General features: G+C 51.6%; 13 protein-coding genes across 13 annotated transcripts; 6 read left to right on the forward strand and 7 right to left on the reverse strand.

Annotated features, from left to right (window-relative positions):
- Positions 1-507: 507 nt before the first annotated feature.
- Positions 508-1,552, forward strand: J3458_008792 (uncharacterized protein; the record flags this gene model as incomplete). Its single annotated transcript, XM_007810656.2, has 2 exons — positions 508-564; positions 635-1,552. The coding sequence occupies 2 exons, from the start codon at positions 508-510 to the stop codon at positions 1,550-1,552; spliced, it is 975 nt and encodes a 324-aa protein (XP_007808847.1).
- A 1,711-nt stretch (positions 1,553-3,263) lies between these two features.
- J3458_008793 (uncharacterized protein) lies at positions 3,264-3,554 on the forward strand (the record flags this gene model as incomplete). Its single annotated transcript, XM_066119391.1, has 1 exon — positions 3,264-3,554. The coding sequence occupies one exon, from the start codon at positions 3,264-3,266 to the stop codon at positions 3,552-3,554; it is 291 nt and encodes a 96-aa protein (XP_065975184.1).
- A 200-nt stretch (positions 3,555-3,754) lies between these two features.
- On the forward strand, positions 3,755-4,360 carry J3458_008794 (uncharacterized protein; the record flags this gene model as incomplete). Its single annotated transcript, XM_066119392.1, has 3 exons — positions 3,755-3,787; positions 3,912-4,146; positions 4,278-4,360. The coding sequence occupies 3 exons, from the start codon at positions 3,755-3,757 to the stop codon at positions 4,358-4,360; spliced, it is 351 nt and encodes a 116-aa protein (XP_065975185.1).
- A 1,373-nt stretch (positions 4,361-5,733) lies between these two features.
- J3458_008795 (uncharacterized protein) lies at positions 5,734-8,245 on the reverse strand (the record flags this gene model as incomplete). Its single annotated transcript, XM_066119393.1, has 2 exons — positions 6,819-8,245; positions 5,734-6,704 (listed from the first exon to the last, which is right to left on the reverse strand). Exons 1-2 carry the CDS (start codon positions 6,928-6,930, stop codon positions 5,734-5,736), a joined length of 1,083 nt encoding a protein of 360 aa, XP_065975186.1. The 5' UTR covers positions 6,931-8,245.
- Positions 8,246-8,318: 73 nt separating this feature from the next.
- Positions 8,319-12,245, reverse strand: J3458_008796 (uncharacterized protein). The gene is made up of 2 exons (XM_007810660.2): positions 11,686-12,245; positions 8,319-11,599 (listed from the first exon to the last, which is right to left on the reverse strand). Exons 1-2 carry the CDS (start codon positions 12,034-12,036, stop codon positions 9,287-9,289), a joined length of 2,664 nt encoding a protein of 887 aa, XP_007808851.2. The 5' UTR covers positions 12,037-12,245; the 3' UTR covers positions 8,319-9,286.
- Positions 12,246-12,799: 554 nt separating this feature from the next.
- On the forward strand, positions 12,800-13,514 carry CBC2 (nuclear cap binding complex subunit; the record flags this gene model as incomplete). The annotated part of the gene is made up of 2 exons (XM_007810661.2): positions 12,800-13,002; positions 13,053-13,514. Exons 1-2 carry the CDS (start codon positions 12,937-12,939, stop codon positions 13,512-13,514), a joined length of 528 nt encoding a protein of 175 aa, XP_007808852.1. The 5' UTR covers positions 12,800-12,936.
- Positions 13,515-13,927: 413 nt separating this feature from the next.
- On the reverse strand, positions 13,928-14,318 carry J3458_008798 (mitochondrial 54S ribosomal protein mL60; the record flags this gene model as incomplete). The annotated part of the gene is made up of 2 exons (XM_007810662.1): positions 13,928-13,980; positions 14,039-14,318. 2 exons carry the CDS (start codon positions 14,316-14,318, stop codon positions 13,928-13,930), a joined length of 333 nt encoding a protein of 110 aa, XP_007808853.1.
- Positions 14,319-14,647: 329 nt separating this feature from the next.
- On the forward strand, positions 14,648-15,252 carry TRS20 (TRAPP subunit; the record flags this gene model as incomplete). The annotated part of the gene is made up of 2 exons (XM_066119394.1): positions 14,648-14,832; positions 14,946-15,252. 2 exons carry the CDS (start codon positions 14,648-14,650, stop codon positions 15,250-15,252), a joined length of 492 nt encoding a protein of 163 aa, XP_065975187.1.
- Positions 15,253-15,400: 148 nt separating this feature from the next.
- On the reverse strand, positions 15,401-16,602 carry HHF1_2 (Histone H4). Its single transcript, XM_066119395.1, has 2 exons — positions 16,358-16,602; positions 15,401-15,976 (listed from the first exon to the last, which is right to left on the reverse strand). Exons 1-2 carry the CDS (start codon positions 16,383-16,385, stop codon positions 15,675-15,677), a joined length of 330 nt encoding a protein of 109 aa, XP_065975188.1. The 5' UTR covers positions 16,386-16,602; the 3' UTR covers positions 15,401-15,674.
- A 1,259-nt stretch (positions 16,603-17,861) lies between these two features.
- Positions 17,862-18,938, reverse strand: CDC27_1 (anaphase-promoting complex subunit cdc27; the record flags this gene model as incomplete). The annotated part of the gene is made up of 2 exons (XM_066119396.1): positions 17,862-17,936; positions 18,027-18,938. The coding sequence occupies 2 exons, from the start codon at positions 18,936-18,938 to the stop codon at positions 17,862-17,864; spliced, it is 987 nt and encodes a 328-aa protein (XP_065975189.1).
- Positions 18,939-19,080: 142 nt separating this feature from the next.
- Positions 19,081-20,457, reverse strand: CDC27_2 (anaphase-promoting complex subunit cdc27; the record flags this gene model as incomplete). Its single annotated transcript, XM_007810665.2, has 1 exon — positions 19,081-20,457. The coding sequence occupies one exon, from the start codon at positions 20,455-20,457 to the stop codon at positions 19,081-19,083; it is 1,377 nt and encodes a 458-aa protein (XP_007808856.2).
- Positions 20,458-21,663: 1,206 nt separating this feature from the next.
- J3458_008803 (uncharacterized protein) lies at positions 21,664-22,149 on the forward strand (the record flags this gene model as incomplete). The annotated part of the gene is made up of 1 exon (XM_007810666.1): positions 21,664-22,149. The coding sequence occupies one exon, from the start codon at positions 21,664-21,666 to the stop codon at positions 22,147-22,149; it is 486 nt and encodes a 161-aa protein (XP_007808857.1).
- A 185-nt stretch (positions 22,150-22,334) lies between these two features.
- Positions 22,335-23,048, reverse strand: J3458_008804 (uncharacterized protein; the record flags this gene model as incomplete). Its single annotated transcript, XM_066119397.1, has 2 exons — positions 22,335-22,843; positions 22,916-23,048. The coding sequence occupies 2 exons, from the start codon at positions 23,046-23,048 to the stop codon at positions 22,335-22,337; spliced, it is 642 nt and encodes a 213-aa protein (XP_065975190.1).
- Between the last annotated feature and the right edge of the window lie 332 nt (positions 23,049-23,380).

Below are 23,380 nucleotides of genomic sequence, written 5' to 3' on the forward strand. Positions count from 1 at the left end.
TGCCCTTTGTCTCAGTCCACGCTTCTGCTCTTCACATTGTCATGTTGCCAAGTTTGTTGGTTATACCTTGATTCGTGGAGTAGACAAATTAGCAAGCCTCAACACCGCACGCCGTAGACTCGTCATACCGCCCATTGTCTCTCACCAACTGCCGCCAGTCGGGTATTTGTCTTGTAATGAATTCATCATGGATCCTCAGAAGCGAAAGTGCCAGGTTTAAAACAATGCTCCGTACCAAGCGTGCTCCGGCCAGCTTGTTGTAGGTTCTTGAATCCTTGGTCAAGTCCGAGCTCGTGATTGTGATCATGGTCCTGGCTGTAGGTAGAACATCATAAGCAAAGCAAATTGCGCATTAGAATGCCCGCCTATATATCTGGCCTGGGCATCATGTCTGGACAGAAATCTGTCTGCCAAGTATTTGTCTACTCATCAGCTCTTCCGACCTCATCCATTCGCTGAACAACAGTTGCATCCTGCAGCGTCTATTCTCTTCGTGAATACCTGAAAATGAAGTTCATTGAAATTCTTTCGTTGTGTACGGCTGCGGCTGCTGCACCACTCGCTGTGAGTCGCGTGGTATCCTCATGCAGCCGACTCTGTCCCTCTAATACATGACTAACGTCCAATAACACAGGATGTCGACGGTAAAGCCTCAGCTACTCTATCATCTGTCACACCCTCTATGAGCACTGTTCCCAACATCCCTATTCCGCACGGGCTGCTAGTGAAGGTAGATGTCATTGCCAAAGCCGAGAAGATCATATCAGAGGCTCACACTCTGGGCCACACGAAAGGCCATGAAGGCGTTTCAGCACCCCACGGCAAGAGTGTATGGGTTGACATTGACGCCGAAATCAAGGCCATCATCAACATTCTGGACAAGACTGGAGAAAACAGCAAGCAGAATGGCGAGTTGCTCAAGGATGAGCAACATCGTATCTCCGTCGTTGTTGCCAAATTGAACGAGAAGCTTGACCTTGAGCATCAGCTTAAATCTCTTCACGCCGGGGAGAAACATGCCAATGCCACCTTAACACATCAAGTCAGCAGCATCGAGGTTGAGATCAAGAATGTTCTGTCCAAGCTTCAGAAGACCAACGTCCAGGGTGACGCTGTGATTGTCCATGCCAAGGTCAACCTGCTCGTTGAGCTGCTGAGTCTGTTGATTTTGAAGGTAGAGGCTGAAATCAAGTCCGGTGCTATCCACAACCGTGGTGTGCATGCAGACGTTGAAGTTCATGAGCTCACCCTGAAGCTTGCTAAGCTTCTCACCATCAAGGCTGGCATCAACACTGGGAATCTCAAGAGCACCAACGCAAGTGCCAACGTCGATATCGAGATTCACAGCGTCCTTGTGAAAGTGCTTGGTCTCTTGAGAGTAGAGGCTAATGGTAATGCCAAGGCTGTTGTCTCGCACAACCACACCATCAGTGGAGGTGTGAGCTCGGAGGACAGCAAGATTGAACTTCTCGGGGGTCTGCTAAAGGTTCTTGCCAAAGCTGATGTCGATATCAAGGCCAAGGTCGACGCTGATATTCACGCCAAGGCTTAGGCTGTTCTGGTCTGAAATGGCCGGATCGACCTTTATGACTACAGCAATGAAAATGACATCCGTGGCGTATATCTTTAAGGGTGAATAAAACGGGGGACATATCTGCCAGTTGACATACCGTTCGACTGCATGAGATGGCGAGACTGTATTTTAATCCCTTCGATCGTGTACGATTGAATTTATATTTTTACGTACATATAACATCATTTTTCGGACATCTACGAACCCCTCGTCGAAGTTTATACCTAGACCAGCCTTGTGACCGTTGGCTGAGTGATACTGCCAATTTGAGACGCAAGCTGGTACTGAAAAAAGTGTTGTGGTTAGCCAGTGTCACTATGGGTGTAGTCAACTAACAGATCTTGCGAGTTCATGGTTGCATATTACCTACGGTAACATCCAAAGGAGGGCGAAAGAAGTGCTAATGTTTGCGCTAGCTATCCTTCCGGAATGTTTCTTCCCCAAGTCGTATTTCAACGCTTCAAGTAGTTATTTGAGCAACAGGATAATTGAGTGTTAATACCCTCTCCACGCAACACCTGCATTTGAGGGAGTATGCTATTTGAATTGTCGGGACAAGAGCGTTTGATGGTACATATTCTGACTGTGGTTCCGCCGCTTGGTTCTGATTGCGCGGAGCAAAGGACTGTTAACGTGCCGAGGGTTTCTCAACACCCTCCATACTTGGTCAATGGTGATGGATCCTATGCCAGCCGTTCTCATCGACACCGAACTGCAGTGCTTGACTGGTTGGTGTTTCTGCCATAGTGTAGGTTGGCAGGTCAATGTGGCCTGAAGTCCACGACGGTGGCGGCGGACAGCGCTGTTTCGACATGGCCCTGCGATGCTGGACAAGCATTAACTTGACGAAATCCATGTGGTGAGCGAGGATTAAAGTTCAGGGGAAAAAGGTTTCTGCACATGTTCTGCTCAGCAGTAGCCAAGAGGTGTATTGAAAGGCCCAAGTTCTCTGTCACGTCCAGCAAGAGGAAACGCGCCTACCCTACTTGCCATTCTGGTGGTTGCGGTTGCCTGCCTACTGCAGTAGGAGGCAAATAGTACCTACCTACCTAGGTAGGTACCTATCAAGGTATTTAACCAGATCAGGTACCCAGCTATCGCGCTCTATACTGTGATATACTGTAGTGTATTAGTGTATACTTTGCTGAAAAAAATTATAGCATCGACTTTTCTCATTGAATTGGGCACATGGTACCTTTGATCTTCTTCAGCTGTGGCTTCGCTGTAGGCCAAGTTGAGGCTGTATATATAACGTGATAGTACAGTCTGTGGCATATGGTTACCTATCAACAAGTATGCATAAACATACTTTAGTGTTTTATAAAAAAATAGAGTGCGAGCCTAATACTTGATACTTGATCTAGTCTAATACTTTGTGCATCTTACTATATTTCGCACCATCTAGTACTTATCCGATACTAGCCCCCTTTTGTCAGATAACCCTAACCCCCAAGTCGTCTTTTTATGGAGTCTCTGGTACAGCAAAAGTGGAGCTATTGTGTCCACTAACATTCCATGTAATTTGATTGATCCTCCTCCCATCATCCTCGGGTGAGCCTCATCACCAGCTCCCAACGCATCACATCACATGTTATTATATTGAACATTTTTCAAGCTTTCCCCTCTTCTTCTTGTAACTATTGTACTCAATTCCATCGTCTTTGCATTTTGTGCGCACCCAAACCACACAATGGACGCTACTACCCCCTCACACCCGTACTATCCTCGGACGGCCTCTATCCCGACATATGTCGCCAATGAGTCGTCCGTGCTGCGGCTCCTCATGACCTTTGGTCTCATGGTGGGCGTGGTGATAGGCCTGGCCTATTGGCAGACGATTCAGAGCCCATTGCGCCTGCGCCCGATTGACCGCTTCGCCGTCATGTGGTTTGCCTTGTGTTGGTACTTCCCCAGCCGTGATGCCGTGTCTGTGTGCGTGCCTGCGTGTTGCGGAAACAAAGCTAACACCTGGCTTTCATAGGTGGATTCCTACATGTTGGATTTGAAGGTTGGATCGAAATGAGGCTGTCGTCGAAGAAAAAGGGTCTTGTTATTGCTTGCTAATGCCTGGTTTCAGGCTACTATGTGTACAACCGCTCCAGCATCCCTGAGTTGCAGACTGTGTTTGGACAGCTGTGGAAGGAGTATTCGCTCTCAGACTCTCGATACTTGACGTCTGATATGTTTACTGTTTGTATTGAGACCATCACCGCTGTGAGTTTCTAGCTCCTCAACCCACATCACCACTCTTCCATACGTCCTAAGCAAGACACAACTCTTGCCCAGCCGCAGTCGTCGTGAAATCTTCACCAGAAATTTACTTACTCATGTGCACCAGTTGGCATGGGGCCCCCTTAGCTGGCTCACCTACTTCGCCATCCTGACCAACTCGCCTTACCGCCACATCAACCAAGTCATCGTATGTACGGCACACCTGTACGGCGTTGCCCTCTACTACGGCACCAACTTGGGCGACTTTCGCACCACAGGGGTTTCATATAGCCGGCCTGAGGCTCAATACTATTGGGTATATTATATTTGCCTCAATGCGCCTTGGGCCGTGGTACCATTCGGTATGTTGTTTCATTCAGGTGGTTTATGCCCCTGCAATCATGCGCGTAGCCCTCATGCAACCCTGGTGTGCTTTGGAGAAGAAGAAGAAGAGGAAGGAAGAGGTGACGTGCGGCTAATGGTGTGCCTCTAGTTCTCCTCCACGACAGCTATAAGCAGACGGCCAGGGCTTTCCGCGCTATGCAGGCGCAGGAAGCCGAGCGCAAGGCGCAATGAACCACGGCACGGCTCGTTGAATGTGGCTCTTTCAGGTGTTGTGTCGTGCCATGTGTATTTATGATACAATGTTCTGTCTCTTTTTTTTAAAAAAAAATACTCATGTATCATGGATATTACGAACATGCGAACCCCCTTCCCAGGCAGGCATGGGCCTAAACTAGGGTTATCGGCCAGAATTTGGGCTACTATTCAGGGGCAGATATCGAATAGTCATGGCTGCCCAACAACAGCAATCAAGCATCAGGCCATTCATTCCACGATGGTCCCATCGCCACCAGCCAGGTTACAACAACGACAATACAAGGCAAAAAAGAAACAAAGTAGCAAGCACGGCAACACATGCTGTCCTCCCTGCTCCCGCTGCAGCAAAACCGCCTCACTGGCTCTGTCCCACCTCTCACACAAACAAGCTTGCCAATGCCGTCAATAGCGACAACTGAATGTCTCAAGCGGCGTTGCTCACCTAGTCTGTCGCGAAATACAACAATTGGCCAAGTCTTTGATGCCCTCGCATGCCCGTTTATAAAATTTTAAAAAAAAGAAAAAAAAAAGAAAAAAGAAAAGCATACATCAAAATAAACCGCGTGCAACTCGAGACTATTCCACATTGCCGAGAGAAGCAAAGAGGGTGTGTTGCCATGTGCCGGCGCCATGAACCCAGACCACTGGCGGGCTCAGAGGGCGAGGCCCGGGCTTGGCATCGTGCATATAAATATGCAAGCCACCTATTCAGAGGCCTTGTGGTGGTATTCTACATACGTCACAAAACAAAAAGCACAGTCATGCCGCTACGGCTTTGACGGCGGCAGAAAGTGGCAAGTGGTCGTGTGTTGAGAGACATGCGTGCTGTGCATGTACCCGAGGTGCAGGTTCTAGCGTTTTTCCCCTTGTAAAACGTGCAGCATGTGATTTGTTGGGAAATTTGCATGTTGGCCCGATGTTGCAAGCCTCTTTTTTTTTCATGGCATCGTCAAGGGAGAGCATGTGGTGTTGCAAAAGGGAATGGAAGCCACTTTTGTTTGCTGAGCAACAACACTTTGTCTGTATTTGTTTTCTATCTAAGAGGACTCTGCAGCTTCAATACTAGCGAATAAAGAAGCATGCAAGGGAAGACTGAAGAAAAAAGGAAGAAGAGAAAACTATCAATCTATCTTTTAAGGTAGTAGCAAGCCAACCACATGAAATGTTTCCAATGGATCCAGTCTGTAAAACTTGGTGCCAGACTCGGCATAATTTTCCGGTTTGTGTACAGACTCGACCTCTCCATTACACACTCTCGAGAAAACGCACGACACACACACACACAAACACACGCACACACTCTCTCGAATCAGTCCAGGTTAGTCTAGGCCAAATGTCGTCACTCGCCATCAACTCCCAGCGTCGTGCACCGAAAGCACAATCTTCAGACCCTTGGGTGCCGGGCCCAATGGCAACGCCGACAAATCGAAATGCCTGCCGCCAAGGACATACTTCTCCCCATTGACGGTAACGCTCTCAATCTCGCGGCGCATCTGTCGAATCTGCAGCCTGGAAGGCAGGACGGCGGGGGCCCTGGAGAACTCATGGAACCGGTCGAGAAGGATCTCGCAGGCCCGCGTCACGATGAAGACGTAGTCCAGGCTACACCTATCCAGAACCATCAGCTCGCCATAGACCTTGGACTTGAACGTCAGGATCACGGGGTACGTGGCTAGGTACGAAAGCGGCGGCGGTACCATGGATGCAGGTTGGAACACTCGAGCCGCAGCAGGTGGCGGCGGCGGAGGAGGAGGAAGAGGACCATGCATCGCCATGTTGCATCGATTGGGCCAGCCCGGGGGTGGCAGCACCGGGACAGCAGGGGGCGGTGGCACCGGATTCATGACGTGAACAGAGCTTGCGCTGGCGGCGAAGCGCTCTGGCGATGCCGTCGTCGAGCCCGTCGTGGTGGGCGGCGTGAGAACCGGACCGGTAGACTTGGAAGAGACGATGCTGCTCCGCGTTGACCTCGTCGAGGCGTCGGACACGTTGCCGTCGTCCTCGCCATCAGAAGACGAATCCAGGTAGTCTTCATAAGTTGGGGAGGCTCTCCCCCTCCGACTCTTGGCCTTCTTCTCGAGCCCCCCCTCGGCGGCCTGGAACCCATTGGCCTTGATGTAGCGCTGCACGGCGCGAGCGGATGCGCTGTGCATCTTGGTAAACACCTCTTGTACCGTGTTTCCCTCGGCGGAGAGCACACAGACTTGGCCTCGGGCGTCGTCTTGCACCAGGTAGCCTGCCCAGGGAGGCGAGTGTTCTGCGTCCAAAGCCGTGATGATGTGTATTTTGGCATCACGGCCGAGATACATGCGGCAGTTGCCTGTATAAAGTGTAAGCTAAAGAAAAATCGAGATTGGTTCTTTTCTTTCCTCCCCCCGTCAAGTACTCAAATCCCGCTGGTTTCGACCGTTTGAAGAACAAGTCAGGTACGCACTCTTGATCTGGTCTTGGTAGCTTATACCAATTGCGCTTCCGGGAGCCATTGTGCCGGCAGACGAATCTTCAACCGAAAGAGAAGCAAAACAAGACGATGGGACTCGAACCATGAAGCCTAAAGAGGTCAAGAAAAGGAGAGATTCTCCAAAAGGAAAAAGGGAAAAAGACTGAAAGAAGAGAGGGAGAGAAAGACGGGGCTCAGATATCAAATCAAAATGTATCAATTGGCCAAGCAAGACACGGGGCGTCCAACAGGCTTGGGCTCAATATAAGACGACTTGTGCATAAGTTTGCATGGCCACGTTCCTCTTTTTCCCTCCAACACGAGATTCTTCCTGGCTTTATTTATACCTCGACGTTTCTCCCGCAGCAACCCCGACGCCCGAGCACATAATGACCGGGGGGAGCAATTGCCAATCCTGTCCTTGTTCAGACTTTGACCTCCAACCTCTTCTCTTCTTTTTTCTCTCTCCCGTTCCCGTCCCCCTTTGCGGTTGATTCTGTGTCACCATTTGTTGCTCCTTCGACGGGCCCTCCCCTGGGACGGACAAATTCGACATCTAGTCTTGCCTTGGTGTCATTGCTGGCATGTATTATAGCTGGGACGCAGAACAGACAAGGTCCAATAACACAAACAAGGCAACCAATGGCGGGTTTTAAAAGGAACAAGCAAAGCCAGATGTCACCCCCCTCCGGGGGTGGGCGGGCACTGACTGACACGGGGTCCGGAGGTTGAGCAAGGAGCATCTTGGGGGCGTGTGTGTGGTGGGCACCTTGGCCATCATTCTTCGGAACGGCTTGGATCATCCGGCTTATGGACGTGCCGTGATGGCAGATACTACACTATTTCCAAGTCTGACCGTGTATGTGGCCACGGTACCTGCTCCGTATCATTGCGCCCAGCAGACACATTCTGCCCTGTAGTGAGAAGAATGAAAAAAAAAAAAAAAAAAGAGCCAATAGAAGAAATAACAAAAGAATACGGCACAGCATCATACGCACCAAAAAAAGCCGCCAGATTGGGGGTCTCAGGCCGGCTTCACCGCAAGTATACACAAAAACCATGCATGTTTGTGCCCAGCATTTTCGCCGCACAATACGGGGTACGAGAATAATCGTAATGCGCAATGCCTTTCTCCCACCGTTCATACCGAGCCCAAACAGAAAGTAAGCCATCCTCTTTTTTTTTTTTTCGACCCCAATTGCCACTGGCATTATTTCCGCTCGTTCCATCCCATCCGCCGCGTGCCACAAACCCCGAACATCTGTCTCACGATAAACCATCATAACCCGTACCTTTACAGGGCGAGACACAACAACTTGGTAACTGCAGCCTTGACACGTACAATACGTAAATCAGGCGGCAATGCCCTTCAACCCAGCGCGGCCCGTGGGCCAAGACAAGGCACCGGTCTTTTTCCACGCAAAAAAAAAAAAAAAAAAAAAAAAAAAAAGCCACGGAAATTCGTCCTGCAACACCAAAACTCCCCGTTGGCCTCGCATGCAGAATCCTTGACTACACATGGCTTGCTGGCCCGCCCGTGCAAGCATCGCCGCCCAGAAAACACCGCCCGCCAGCTCAGGCAGATAAAATACGTTGACAATAAACAATTAAATAACCAACATGGAATAGCCACACCCTCGGGCCGCCGGCCCCTCTCACGGTGTAATACCGCAGATCACGTTCCGCTGAGCGAAATGTCTTGGATATGGCAAACAAGAACATCGAAACGTGGGCAGGCCTGCTCCTTGTCTACCCCAATCAATAGCAGGACTAGTTGTGGGAAAAGGGGGACAAGGGAAGGCGACGGCCTTCAAAACAGGGCTGCAGACAACCGATTGGCTCGCCGGCGCTTGTATGCATAACCTTGACAGCCTCATTTGTTTACTTTCTCCCTTGTTGGTCAGAGTCAAGACGGGGGGCCATGTGGCTTCTGCTTGTTTCTACGGAGTAGTTCCTTTATTTTTGAATCGTCGTCGCCCAAAATCCGCCGACGTATGGTGGGCTAGGGCAAGAGTGGCCTTTCATCTGCTCGTCATGAGGGAAAAGCTTGCGCGTTTTCATTTTGCATGAAAAGTGGTTGTGCTTTGGTGGCGAATTCTGGCCTTATAGGTCGTTAATTGGCCGTCAATGGAAACCTTTTGTCGATGCAGGCTTTTCCCCCCCGGCCTTCTGACCCCCGAGGGGGGCCAAATGGATGACTCGGACGTAGAACTGCAAGCTGCGTCGTCATGTATCATGTATCCGGCTTCAAACAGCCTATGCACGCGTAGCTGTAGCTCGTCGGTTGTCAGTGTTAGTTTCACCTCCGATACCTTCATGACCATCCATGTGCTTCGTGCCGTCTTCATGCACACTACAAAAGGGCCCCCCCCAGGGTTATGCATGACAGTCTAGACGTGTCCAACCTGTTTCTGTCATATACTACAAAAAATTAAAAGAAAAAAAAAAACAGAAATCTAATCCTACATGGCCGTCTGGAGTCGTTGTAGACGCGACGTCACCGCCTCAACCAAAGCCGACTCTCTTGCTAGTAAGCCCTGAACCTGCTGCAGTTTTGACCGCCGAATGTCTTGAGGAATTCTGACTTCCCCCGTCGCCGCAACTTGGACTTGTCCCGCCTTTTTTAGATTTTCCACCTCCGCAACGAGCTCTGTTTGCAGCGCCTTGACCTCCTCCAGACGTTTCCACAACTGCTTCGACTGCTGAGCAGCGCTGCCTTCTTCTTGTCCACTGCTTGGCCCCAAAACACTCGCCTCCAGACTCCTCACCTCGTCCACAAACGCGCGCTCCTTGGTGCTTAGATCCCGCGTCGTAGCCTTCCCGACAATCTTTCGCAGATTATCTACGCGCTTGGTAAGCCGCTCCTGCCGATCTCTCGCCTCGGCTATGCGCCGGTCGTACATGGCGTTCTCAGCCTCGCCGTCTCCATCTCCATCTGCCCCGTTGATGCTATCAATCTTGCCCTTGACTTCGTTTGCCTTTCTCACTTGCTGGTGTAGTTCCGCTTGGAGCAACTCGCATCGCCTAAAAACTTCTGCCGCCGCTACCCCCAGTTTGTACGTCTCATCGCTTAGCACTTTATGCGCATCCGTGAAGATCTGCAGCGTGAGCGGGCTGAGCCTCACTTCCTGGTTGACCACTGTCTTGTGACGCGATGTTCGTAGCCGCTCCAGCAACGTCGGCAGAGCGGATCCCTCATCGAATACATGGGGCGGGTTGTACACTGGTCGTGGTTCGTAAAAGTCCAGCGGCGCCATGCTAGCCTCCCGCTCCCGCACAGGGCTCTCTTGTTTGATTGGCGCGAGATCAACGTCCAGGGTTTCAAACGTCAGGGCAACGGGCTCGTATGGCGTCGCCGAAAGGAGAAAGTAGCCCAGATCAGGATCTCTGATCGCAACGCATGCTGCAAGAGGCACGGCCGCATCGGCACTTGGTTGCGCGTAGATCCTATCCCTAGTGGATTGCGAGTTGACCAACAGTCCGATTCTAAAGTCGGTACCAGCCTCGTGGTCCGCCAAAAGCTCGCCCTCGAGGCGGAAAACCCACGATGTAAGCGACACAAATGTAATGCCTGCGTGATGCGTAACAAAGAAGCTGTACCTAGACATGGCGTCGTTACTGAATACCGGCCAGGAGTCCTCGCTGACCTCGACAGGGCTCATCGTATCGATAGCTTGGAAAGCAAGAAGTGAGGGAGGGCTGCTCGGTGTCGGTAAACGCCCAGGTTTCGCTTTGTTCCTGGGCGGGAGCCACTGTGCCTGGATTCCTTCAAGATCCAAGTACACCCTAACCTGACCACTTGCAGATAGTAAGCAAATAACGGGTAGCGAGAGGCCCTCCTGGTCGCCATCATCCAGGTCGAGGTCTTCATCTTCTCCCAACATGAGCTCATCAGTCTCAGTCTTTTCCCCAATCACCAAAATGTCAGTGATGGTAGTATCCAGCTCATCGCCAGTCTCGGGGTCAGATTCAAGCCAGAACGGTCCTTGTAGTCGAGGAACAATGCCAGGCCGAGTTGGTCTTGTAAAGACCTCGACAATAGGCTCGCCCGGCAGACTCTCGAGAATCTGAGGTTCCTGCGCGTCCAATTCACCCATCCACTCCAGCTGTTGCTGAGCGAGCATTTTCTCGTTCTCGTCAACTTCAGGATCGTCTTCAATACTGGCGACGGTTGTGACAATAGAAACGGACAGAGACGGAATCAATGTCGGCGGGGGAGCCCATCTCTGGGGGAGCAATGGACAAAGAGCATAGACATCCCCTTCTCGCATGGCTACCCAAAGAGTCATGGGGTTCCAGCCTCCTGAACCCTTGGTTGCAAAGCTTGCTGCGGATACCTCCATTTCAAATGAATCTGGCGAGAAGGTCTTGTTTGTTGTCGAAGTTGACGCAGAAAAATCCTGATCCAGAGTAGTACCATCCGCAAGCTTCTTGAGGTCTACAGAAGTCGTCGGGGAGTCAAACGACCAGCGGTCCTGAGTTGATAACTCCCAAACTCGAACAACCGCATCAGCTGTAACGGTGACAACACAAGAGCCATTAACTCCTAAAGGATGCCACAGAGCTGACATTACGGGTGCCCGTGAAGTGACATGTGTGGTCGGGCCGAGGGTGTAAATCTTGGGTCGTAAAGGAGAGGTATCCTCGCTCGTCAAATGCGACGAGTCGGGTATGGCGCAAATATGAACAGTATGTGTCGTGAGAATGGCCAAATAACTTGAGTTTGGCGATATGATTAATTGCCGGATTTCGTCAGCTACTGGAGTTTTGATGATCTTTTGTTTGACAAATTAACAAAATTAGCAACACGGAGTATGTTAAAAGTATTGGTGTCGTAGGGCCCCAAGCGGTGACGACATACCCTCAACCCAGGCGCAGCATCCATCTCTCCGTCGTCAATTGACTGAATGGAATCTTCTCTTTTGATGCGAACTCCGGCAGAGCGTGTTCCCGTTCTCCCTCTTGACTGTCTAGTTGACCATTCATCCTTAAGGTAGGCCAAATCAGCCCATCGAATTTCCTTGCCTACAGCAACAAAAACCTCGGTCCCCCTACGGGCAATCGTTCTCCTAGGACCGAGGGTCGACTTGGTCTTGGAGGATGGCGACAGGCCCCGCGATCGGATCGCCTCAGCGGAAGGCTCAAATAGCTGTCGGCCCGGGGCATTGTTGTTGGAGAGCCATGCCGACGAGTACGACTTGACCTTGGGCATCGTACGTTGCGAAAGCGGTCTTCTGTCAAACAGAGCAACACAGAGGGTTCGAGATTCGGCGGGAACGATGAATTAGGGCGGCGCTGCAGCTTCGGTTGCCTCTTAAGCAGGCGCCGCTGCGGTTGAGCTCGGGCTTTGGGCAAGCAAAAAGGGTCTCGGTGATGGGAGAGCTCCGACGGAGGACACAAAAAAGTTGACGCTGAGCAAGGGAAGGAACTTGGTAAGTGGCTAAGAAAAGCGCGAAATGGTTAGCGCGCGTTTGCTGGCTGGTCTGCCGCAGGTCTCCACTCTGAATTCAATGCCAAACCCTGACGACGGGCCATGCAGCAGCCGAACAGGCAGCAACAAACTCATACATACATGCATATGTGCTGGATAAATAAGTGAAATAAATACAGAAGATGATTTTTTTTTAAATGCTAAAGTACCGTTGACCACAAGAGGTCTATGTAGCGTCAGAGTTGATGTCGCAAACCGAGCCAATGCCAACGATATGGCCAGCTTCCATAAAGAGCCCCCGAGGGAGTCTAGGCTGCCTTGTCCATTCTTCAGTTCAACACGGAGGAGGAGATATTTCAAAGGCCTTTAACTGAAATAAGTTATACTGCATTTCGCAGAAGCCATTTATTCAAACCATCTTCAAGTCATCTCCTGCCATCTCATTGCCACCGGCAAAGCGCCATTCATCCCGCAACCCAGTGCCCGTCTTTCCCATTACGCAAGAGATGTGGGTCCAGGACCCTCGACCAACCTCAGCCTTCACCTCGACCTCGAATGTAAATTACCATCACAACTCTGGCACCTCGCGACACCCAGTCACCGGACAGCCCAATTGCACCTTCAGACACCTTCATCATCTCTATACATTGCACAAGTGTCTCCATCAGTGCGAACCTCACAATGCGCCACGGCACCAGAAGCACAGTCGACCGCCTTGACCGCCCAAGCGCATACTTCAACAGCAGAGTTCGTTGCCTTCTCGCCTCCCACCTCCCACCAGCTAACCATTACGCCAGAATAAGCGCAGACGCGACCGGGATGATGACACCGCCAACGGAGACGCCCCCGTCGAACCGCCTGTCGACCCTCTGGCCAACGCAACCACCCTCTACGTCGGCAACCTCTCCTTCTACACGACTGAAGAGCAGGTCTACGAGCTCTTCTCCAAATGCGGCGAGATCAAGCGTCTCATCATGGGACTAGACCGCTTTCAAAAGACACCCTGCGGATTCTGCTTTGTGGAGTACTACACGCACCAGGATGCCCTGGACTGCATGAAGTACATTGGCGGTACGAAACTCGACGAACGCATCATCCGAACGGATTTGGATCCTGGTTTTGAAGAGGGCAGACAGTATGGCAGGGGCAAGAGTGGTGGACAGGTGAGAGATGAGTATCGAGACGACTTTGACGAGGGGCGAGGTGGTATTGGTCGAGCGTTGCAAAGGGAGTATGAGGAAGAAGATCGGTATAGGTAATGCTTGTGGGGGAAAGAACTAGCGTTTGAGTGGGATATATTGATACCCGGTAGAAGGGCTTATATAAAATATAACACGATCATGATTCGAAGCGGACAACACCACGAGTCGGTCGGCCTTGGCAGCGCGAAGCAGCGTAACTTGGATGTTGAACTTGGTAGTGATTTTGACCGAAAATTATAGACAAAAGCGCCGTTCTAATGATACAAGTACATTGTCTCTGCAATGTAGTTCTTGTCACAGTTCTATACATCAGCCAGCATCTGCTCATGACCTGACCATCTTCCAGCCCAGCCCAATCGGATTCCGCAGTGTTGATACAGGGCAATTCAATTCCCAATCCTTGATTTCCCACCTCAGCCAGCGTTCGTATCCTTCCCATCACATCTGTAATCGATCGAGGGTAGAACTTCTCAATAACCGGGGGGATTAACTCTCTGCGACACCCTCGTCCACTTGGGCAATTCTACAGCAGACAAGTCAGCCAAATCCTTTCCCAAACACTCTAGAGCAAAGAAACATACTGTGAATCCCCTTCCTGTACCGCTTCGCCTTGCGGTCAAATAAGGTATATTTATCCTTGGGCAGCATCTCCGCCTCGGTTGGCATCTCGGCCTTCCACCGCTCCAGCGCCTCCAGCGTCTGTCCCTTCTTTGCAAGTGCCGAGTCCAGCGTGGCCACGACGCTATCCACCGCACGAAGCCGTAACCTGTGTCTGCGCTTCTGAAACCTCGACAGGCGCCAGGGGATTTTCCACAGCAGACCGCCCGACAGCGGGTTTGTTATTCTAAACGGGCCGAACATGGCGTGTCTGTATCCTCGAATTCGTGCTTCCACAGCAGTACGTATCGGTTTTTCCTCTTCGAGTTCGTGGGGAGGTGTTTGCGCAGGAATCAATTGACGACTGGTCTGGTGATGGCGGCGGAAACTTTTATGAAGCTGCGCCCTGCGACTGTGGAGCGGAATAATTGCGGCTCCCGCTGAGCGCTGGCACACACCCGCCCCGCCTGCGGCAAGGGGAAAACACCATACCAGCTTCAACTCAGTTGCCTCCGATGGTATTTGCGCGACAGAGGGCTCCCCCAAATCCGCCGTTTTCGTCGCGCCGGTTTCGCGAATGAACCCCGGCCATCATGAGCTACTACTTCGCCATTGTCGGCGCCCAGGACAATCCCCTCTTTGAATACGAATTCGGCACGTCCAAGCAGGGCGGCGATGGACAATCCCGATTCTCGGATCAGCTCCGCCACTTGAACCAGTTTATTCTGCATTCGAGCCTAGATATAGCCGAGGAGGTGCAATGGGCACAAGGACAAATGTACGGGACCCCCCCTTGCCCCCTCCCGCCCGCCAGACGGTGTATAGGATGAAACGTAACATGGGCAAACGCGGGCTGTCGCCTTTCGTATTGCAGTCGCTGATGGAAAACAGGTACCTGAAATGTATTGACAGATTCTTCAACAACTATATATCCTGTTTCGTCACCGGCGCCAACGTCAAATTTCTCCTGCTCCATCAACCCATTATGCCCACGTCCACGAGCTCGTCGCGATCATCGACTGCTATTGGCGCCAACCCGACGAGTCCAGCGACGGAAGAGGCTATCAAGATGTTCTTCGCCGAGGTGTATGACAACTGGGTAAAGGCTGTCATGAATCCGTTTTACAGGGCAAATACAGAGGTTACGAGTCCCGTGTTCAGGGCGAGAGTTGCGGCCGCAGGGCGGAAGTATCTGTAGTTTGAGTACACGTAAGGTGGTGTTTGGATGGGCTATGAGATTATGATACCCACGGTAAGGACTCCATTGTTGGCGTAAATTTTAGGTAGCAACACATAGCACAAGAGCAATTTTCGCTCGACAGTCTTTACATGACACAGGAGATTAATGGAAATTTTCATGTGGTATTCATCTTAGAAGGTCGTCCATCTGCCTTTCGGGACGCCTGCATGATTCCTCGTAAACCCAATTCGTCCCCCCCAACGCCAGAAAAATCAAGTACACAGATCCCATGTTGTAACGCACCGAAACCTTGCTCCACTCGGTTTCCAGGTCCCGCCCAATTCCAATCCTGCCTGCCACGCCAGTGTATTGTATGATTTACAAAAGCCAGGCCAGTATAATGTGAATGTAAAGCCAGAGATGGAGGTACAAAGCGATATTTAACCACCGAATCCGTACAGGGTGCGGCCCTGTCGCTTTAGAGCATAGACAACGTCGAGGGAGGTGACGGTCTTGCGCTTGGCGTGCTCAGTATAGGTGACGGCGTCACGGATAACACCCTCAAGGAAAGTCTTAAGAACAGTACGGGTCTCTTCGTAAATCATGGCAGAAATACGCTTGACACCACCACGACGAGCGAGACGTCGGATAGCGGGCTTGGTGATACCCTGAATGTTGTCACGAAGAATCTTTCGGTGGCGCTTGGCACCGCCCTTGCCGAGGCCCTTGCCGCCCTTGCCGCCTGTTGGAAATGACAGTTAGCAACGAATACATTATGTGATTGAGGCGGTGGTTCACGATGCTCTTGGGCCTTGGTCATGCAGGTATGCACATCTTTATGATGAAAGTCTGAGTCGTTCAACCGAGACTATGCAGACCCCAAGACTCACGGACCTGTTGGACCAGGATGCACGCTTCATCAGAAGCATCAAATGAAACTCCGCAAACCGAAAATGGAAAAGTCACTTACGTCCAGTCATGTTGATGGATGTAGATGTGAGGTCTTGAAGATGTATCTAGACGTGTCGCGTTGTCGCGTTGATGACGTTGAGTCAAATGCAGAGTAGAGTGTTGAGTGAGAGAGGGTGTGCGTAAGAGGAAGATCGGGAGCGGGGAGACCTACGGGGTGGGCGCGAGGGGGAGGGCAACATAAATACGTGGGTGGAATCAGTCGCGCTGGCCGAGTCGCGCGCCCGAGGGACTTTCAAAACACAGATCAGTAACGTGGAGAACAGGTGGGAAAACAGCGAAAATGCGCCGTGTTATTTTCCCTTTCCTGGGGCCAATTCGGGAAATGTGTTTGGCGCTAGTCCTGAAAAGGGGGGGGTGTGTGTCTGCGCGCTGTCAAGTTGCAGTGACTTGGACGGACGGGTGCATGATGTTGCGAATTGAATCAGCCATGTACCCCTTCCTCCTTGCCCCGTCGTGTGTGTACCTCTGTTATTACTGCAGCGGAGACCAGGCATCGTCCTGTGCTGGATGTGGGGCAACACCAGACTGATCTAAGCTGCCGAAATTGGGTGACTGATCTGGAGCTTGCAGTGAACCGTCGGCTGCACGCGTACTCGGTACGCGTAGCACTCTCTCCTTGCGACAAGAGAGCTTGGGAGGTGGGTGATAAGCCACATGCGACATAACAGCGTTTCTTGGCGTCAGCTCGCAGCCACAGATCAATGCTCCTACGCTACCTTTGAATTTATCATCAAATTGTACAGAGTACGGAGCTACGTACTCCGTAGTTTCTGGCATAGTACCACCAGCCGCTCTGCAGACTCGGCAGGTGCGTGAGCAAGCTGGCAGACGAGCTAGGGAATGAGCGATAGTATTTGTCTTCATGTGGGTGGGCCAATAGGTACATGCAACGGACTTTGGCCTTGGGTTATGCCATCGACGGCCTGTGGCACTACACACGATATATACCTACCTAGGTACCTACTTAGGTAGGTGTTTAGGTAGGCACTTCTCCAGGCAACCGTAGTCAATTACCTCCATCCCGCTGGGCATGACAATTCGCTCTTTACAAACGCCAGGTCTCATCGAATCATCTCATTATTACGTCGAGACTTGATCGAGATAAACGTGTACATGGCGCCTCAGGAATCAAACCTCGTTTCTCAACATGTATTTTATGCCACCCTGGCTTCTTCTACGCTAAGCATTCGTAAATCCTCGACTATGCGCACGCTCTTGGCATTAATGTACAATTCGATGCTATATACCATACCGCATTTATTGATACACACAACAACCGGCAACCCTAACCCGTCTCCTTTCCACGCAGCGCCAGTCCCTATCCAAGCCGACTTGCTCTGATTCCCGCCTAAGTAAAACTTGAAAGCACAAAAGGGCAAAAGTTCACAACGCCAGTGCCATGCCGTATCATGCCATGCAACATGTTCATCCCAATCCGTATGCCCCGCCGCCGCGAGCTGCGCCAACTTTCTATTCCAACTTGCAGCTTCGCTTCCTTTGGCTTCCTATCCGTTGCGCAGGTAGTATTCGATATTGTCGTCGCCGTTATCATCGATAAAAGCTCATGAGTAGAACGCCGCTGCTTTTGCCCAAGACTACGTTTGTGAGTTGCCCAGAGAAACCGTGGGTAACCCTCGTTTCGATTACTCATGACATCATGCCATCATTGAATCGTCCATCGGTACATCTTCTTCAAAACTTTCAATTGCTTCTTTAATCTTCGGTCCAGCCTTAAAAACGTCATGTCAGTAAAACAATCGGCCGCAACGAAAAAAAAAATGATAAAAAGAAAATTAAAGGGATGAGAGATAAGTGCTCACCTTCGGATCCAGGGCTAGAGCAATGGTAAAGTGTCGAACGGCCAACTGCCTCTCATTCGTATTCCTGTACAGGGTTCCAAGCAGAAAGTGAACAGTAGCCTCATCAGGAGCCAGGTCTTTCAAAATCATGAGCTCCTTTTGCGCTGCTTCAATCTGCCCAACAGTAAGCAAAGCTCGGGCCTTCTTGTACCGAGTTTGTGCTGCTCTTGGCGCTAGCTCTGCCGCCTTAGTGTAAGCATGTAGTGCTTGTACCATCTGCTTCTGCTTCTCTAGAACACCTCCCATGCAGCAAATCAGCACAGCATTGTTAGGGTTGATGGTTTGTGCTGCGTAATAGTGGTCGTAGGCTTTCTCGTAGGCGCCAAGTCGCTCCTGGACTCTGCCGATACCATAATATGCGTTGTAGTGCCTTCTGTCAGCACCAATGGCCTGTCGATACGCCGTGAGGGCCTTGTCATACTCTTCGTTGGTAACGTGTTCGTGGCCTTGTAGTGTAAAGGCGTATGCAAACTTGGGGTCCAGTTGAGTAGCTCGTTTGAAACAACGAAGCGCTTGTTCGGGGTCTCGTGCTAAAGACCAAGCATTGCCCACTGCACACCAAGCCTGTGGCGAGTGCCATGCCGAGTCGACCAGTTCGTGCGCCAGGAAGGAGAGGTCGGTTTCTCGTTTCAGGTGCCACAGTATTGTCGAGTACACTTCCATGTCCTGGAGACGAGATGGAGCCTGTACTCGCATTCTGCGGAAGAATTTCTCCGCTTCCGCGTATGCTGCTTGCTCGTAGTGGGAGCGGCCCATCTGGGATAGAACCCATGGGGTCCCCTGTTGGGCAGATGGAAGGGAGCCGAATGCCTGAATCGCATCCTGGCATTGAAACCTCGAAAGAGCATAGTAGCCATTGCCCAGCTTTTTCATAAGATCCAGGGTCCACTTAAGCGCTTCTTCGACCTTGACAGTATCCGACTCTATTGTTTTGGACGGCGCTGTAGGCGGCGCTGGTTCCCTTGTTCTTGAAGACTCTCCGTGATCTATGTCGGCTTGGTCATCCACAGGTTTTCTATTTCCACTCACAACTCTGCCGACGCTGGAAACCACTGGAACCTGGTCGGATGATGCGTGATACAGGGGGCCTAGCCTTCTTTAACTCACGCCCAGCCGACGTGCCTATTGTCGCTGCCCCAGAGTTAGCCTTTGTAGACGGCTTAAACATGTTAAGCCTAGCACTCCGTCTAGTCATATGCTCGTCCGTATTTGTCGATCTTGGGACTGGGTGACCTGACAAGGTACGCTTTCTTTCAGCCGCAGCTATATGGCCAGCTCTGGTACTGGCAGTTGCTGCTGTTGCGGTTGCTGTCGCTGGGCCATCAGGCATGGTCTCCACGGCATGCTGCTCCTGGCCAGGTCTACCGTTCCTCTTCGTCCCTATTCTATAACTCATACGTGGCGGTGCGTCCAGTCCAGCATCAATGCCTTGAGCATTCCTAGTTCGCCTCGTTGGCGCTTGAGGTGGTTCCTGGCCATATACGGGCCGAGTTGCTGTTGGATCGGACAGAGTTGAGGGCCCTGTTGGGGTTTCCATCCCTTCTACAATCGATGAGGCTTGGATATTCGTAGATGCTGCAAGTCGTAATCGGGCACTCTGGATTTTAGACATGAAATCGTTTTCCGGGGCTTCGGTAAACATGTCTACTACTGGGCTGCTCATTTCCGTAGATGAGAAGCCGATGCTGAAAGGATCTGATCCCAAATCCGCAGGTATATTCCTCGCGGTTGATCGTTTCATCGACACCGCATCCACCGGTATTCCAGCTGACGATGAAGCTTCTCTCAGATGATCAATAACGCTTATACCGATGTCTGAATCGAAGCTCTGAAGCAAGCTCTCATTTGATCTAAAAATATTGGGAACGCGAACATTGATGCCCATGTCGCAAAGGGCCGTAAACGCATCCCACATGAAGGGATTTTTCTTAAGTGACTCCTCAAAACAGCTCACGGCCTTCTTCTTATCTCCGTAACCACGGTGCAGCTTTCCAAGCAAGCAAAGAAGAGCGGGTGTGTCCGGAAGTGCTGCTCGCGTTGTAGCTGTGTGTTTCCCAACACTGCAATTCTGCGGCCATACGGCCTTGGACTTTTCAAGGGCCAAAATACCATCCTTGTATCGTTCTAGCGTTAGACACGCCTGAGCAAAAACCCAAGTACACCCCAGGTTGACCCCTCGGTATCCCATGGGTTTCGATATATCATACGCAGACCGGTAGTCACCTAACCGCAGATGACAAAGTGAATAGAGATATGCCGTATCGGTGGCCTTGGGATCTTGGGCAGCAAATCGCTCGGCAAAAAACAGCGCGTTGTCGTAAGAGGCATTGTCGAGATGATAATGGATCACCTGTCGCAGGAGGCCCCCAACGGCCGCCGGGTTTGGCGCCATTCCGGTTCAGACCACGCTCCCAGGTCAACGAAAGAGAGGGGCTCGTCAGGCAATTGCCAATCGGTGGAAGAATTATCAAGAAGAGGGTGCCATGGGGAGCCGCCGACCTGAGGCGGATATCCAGGCACTTTGGACGCGAACAACTGGGCGCCGTGGGATCAAAATAGAGAGCTACCCGATAGTGAAATTCCAACCCTTTCTGCCGGCTCGTGAAGTGCGACGGCTACGTCGTCGGTCGTGGTTGTCGTCGAGATAACGGTGGTGTTTTGTTGTTGTGAACAAGATGCACATCGGCTCCCAAAATAAACGCCAGCAGCGAAAGGCCGTCGTACTTTGCACACTCAGAAACGAGCAGTGGGCAGCCAGAATCGTTCAAAGATATCGTCAGACGCGCGCTGGATCGTCAAAATTTGAAAATAAAGAGTCGACGGGCAAGACGAGAAAATTCCGATGGCCTTGAGTTGAGAATTGGTGAGCTTAAGAACGGTGGGTCCCCAGTCAGGTCACCGGCCAACGCCTTCTAGGTTCAGGACTTCTAGGCGTGCGGTGCGTGCGAGGGGCGATTCCGCCGACAATACATGACAGCGCAAGGGAGAGAAGGCTCCGTAATACGAGAAAAAAAAATTGAAGACGCGTGAGTCGTAGCAGGCCCTCAAGCTTGATCAAAGCTATTCCCGCGGTCGCTGGGCCGGGTGCGCAGGTCTGTTAGTAAAATAGCTACGGCGCAGACGAGCGACGGAACGCAGGAGGCAAAGTCCAGTGGTGTGAGCAGCAGATGATATTTGGATGAGGTGAGCGCAACAACCAGCCTCGCCTCCAGCTTGCCCAAAAGGCGCGCAGTTGTTGTGGTGGCAGGAGCTTGATTGGATGAGAGGCGCCGTAGCGTTGCTTGCCCGGCAACAGAGACAACATTTGAAGCTGTGGATCCCTCCTTCCTTGCCTGTCTTGCCGCCCACAGTGAGGCTGTTGGGGGCCGTCACAGCCTGGCGCCTAGGCAGGTACGATGCCCCGGCCGATATGCAAAACTGCAGAATCGACTAGACATCATTGACCACCAACATTCCTCGGCCCACAAACCCGACGACAATCTCTCATCTATCGCCACCTATATTTCTCACGCTCACTCCCAATTGAACTTTATTACAGCCTTTCTACGGCCCCTGCCCCAAGAATAACACCCGTCTATCTCGCGCACACACAGGCATAATGGCGCAAAAGGCAAAAAAGGACCGGGCCAAGTCAAACTCATCAGCCCTCAACAACCTTCATATCGGCTCTCTGACCGTCAACGCGCTCTTTTTACTATCGCATTTTCTCTTCCATTCTCGCTCCCTCGTGGCCTACGGACTATTTATCACACCTAGCATCATAAGCGAGTACGTCCTGGAGATATCAGGCCGCCCCAAGTATGACGCCGCCACGGGGGCTCTCAAGACTGCTGGGGAGGACCTCTCTAGCCCCGGCTTGACCGAGTACATGTTTGACGTTGTTTGGGTGACATGGGCATCTGCCATTGTCGTCATGCTGTTCGGCAACTGGGGATGGCTGTTGTGGACAGTAGTCCCGGCCTATGGTGTATATCTGGGCTCAGGGCTGTTGGGCATGGGCCAGCAGAAGATGGCGGAGATGCAGGGCGGAAATGGTGGTACGGCTGCTCCTCAGGGCAACCGGAGAGCACGGAGGGCTGCCTAAAGGAAAGGAAATATGTAAATGTAAATGTGGTAAAAGACGACTTAAAAAGCTGTACTCTGGAAAATGCCACCGCGTTTGTCAATGACTCTATCGCTCTCACGCGGCCCGTCCCCATCCCCAGCTCTATTCTTCATCTCGAACAGAAAGGCGTCACACTCAGGTGCAAGTATATACAACAAGTCCCGTCAGACATTTCGCCTCGGTCTCTCCCCAGACCACCGCTCCAACATATCATCGTCCACATCCCTCACCAAGACGTGAATATGCTCTAGCGCCCTTACGCTTTGCAATGCAACCCAATTTTTAAACCAAAGAACCTTGTCAGCGCCCCCCTCACCCAATGAGTCAATAAAATATCTCTTCACAAAAGCCTCCACCATAGCTCTACTCTCGGGCGTCAAATCCCCCTTATCGTCATCCGTCGCAATAAACGTACGCGTCCACACCACTATGTGTGTAATGTTAGACTCAAGTCCATACGGCCAGTCATTCAAGAGGACCTTGTAGTCCGACTCCCTGTCGAACGGGACATCAGACTCTGGCGAGAAAGGAGGCTGCCCCCACGACTTGGGCAGCCGGTTGGCGAGGAGATACTGCGTCATGCTGCCGTACTGGGCCTTGGTCTTAGCCGTCCATTTTATGTATCGCTTCAGATCTGAGGGGACGCGTTTTAGCACAGAGAGATTGTTGGTTTCTACGGCCGAGTCAGCAAAACCCTGAAATGGTGTTTTGTTCGCCTGGTGAAGGGGAAAATGGTTCGCCCTACCGATCACCTGCTTCAAGTCTTCCCAGTCGTGCTTTCTAAACTCCTCATCCGTCTGTGAAAGCACCCACTTGTCAACATCTGTGAGAGGAAACGGTGCTTCCTCCCTCTGGCTGTTGGCTACATTGTCGCCCATTTTTCTCCGCTCAGCGCTGTCTGGGTTCCAAAGACGCCAGCTGAGGTGGACGGAATAGTACAGTGGCCGCCCGCCCAGCTGAAAAGAGAGAATGTGTCCTCCGTACGCGAAGGCTAGATGACCGTGTCAATGCTCACACATGTCCGTCAAAAATGACGCCCCGTATTCACGGCCGCTCACGCATGCCAGCCTTGCTGAAGTCAGCGGTGAAAGTGCGCGGCGTCGTGCCCCAGGCGGTATTACCTAATGTGGCATTGATGTGTCTCGATCCAAAGAAACCACGACTAGTGCCGTGTCATCGGCATTCAAACAACCAAAGGCTTCAATGCTGA

This window comes from Metarhizium acridum, assembly GCF_019434415.1.
Source record: "Metarhizium acridum strain ARSEF 324 chromosome Unknown scaffold_141, whole genome shotgun sequence".
Taxonomy (NCBI): domain Eukaryota; kingdom Fungi; phylum Ascomycota; class Sordariomycetes; order Hypocreales; family Clavicipitaceae; genus Metarhizium; species Metarhizium acridum.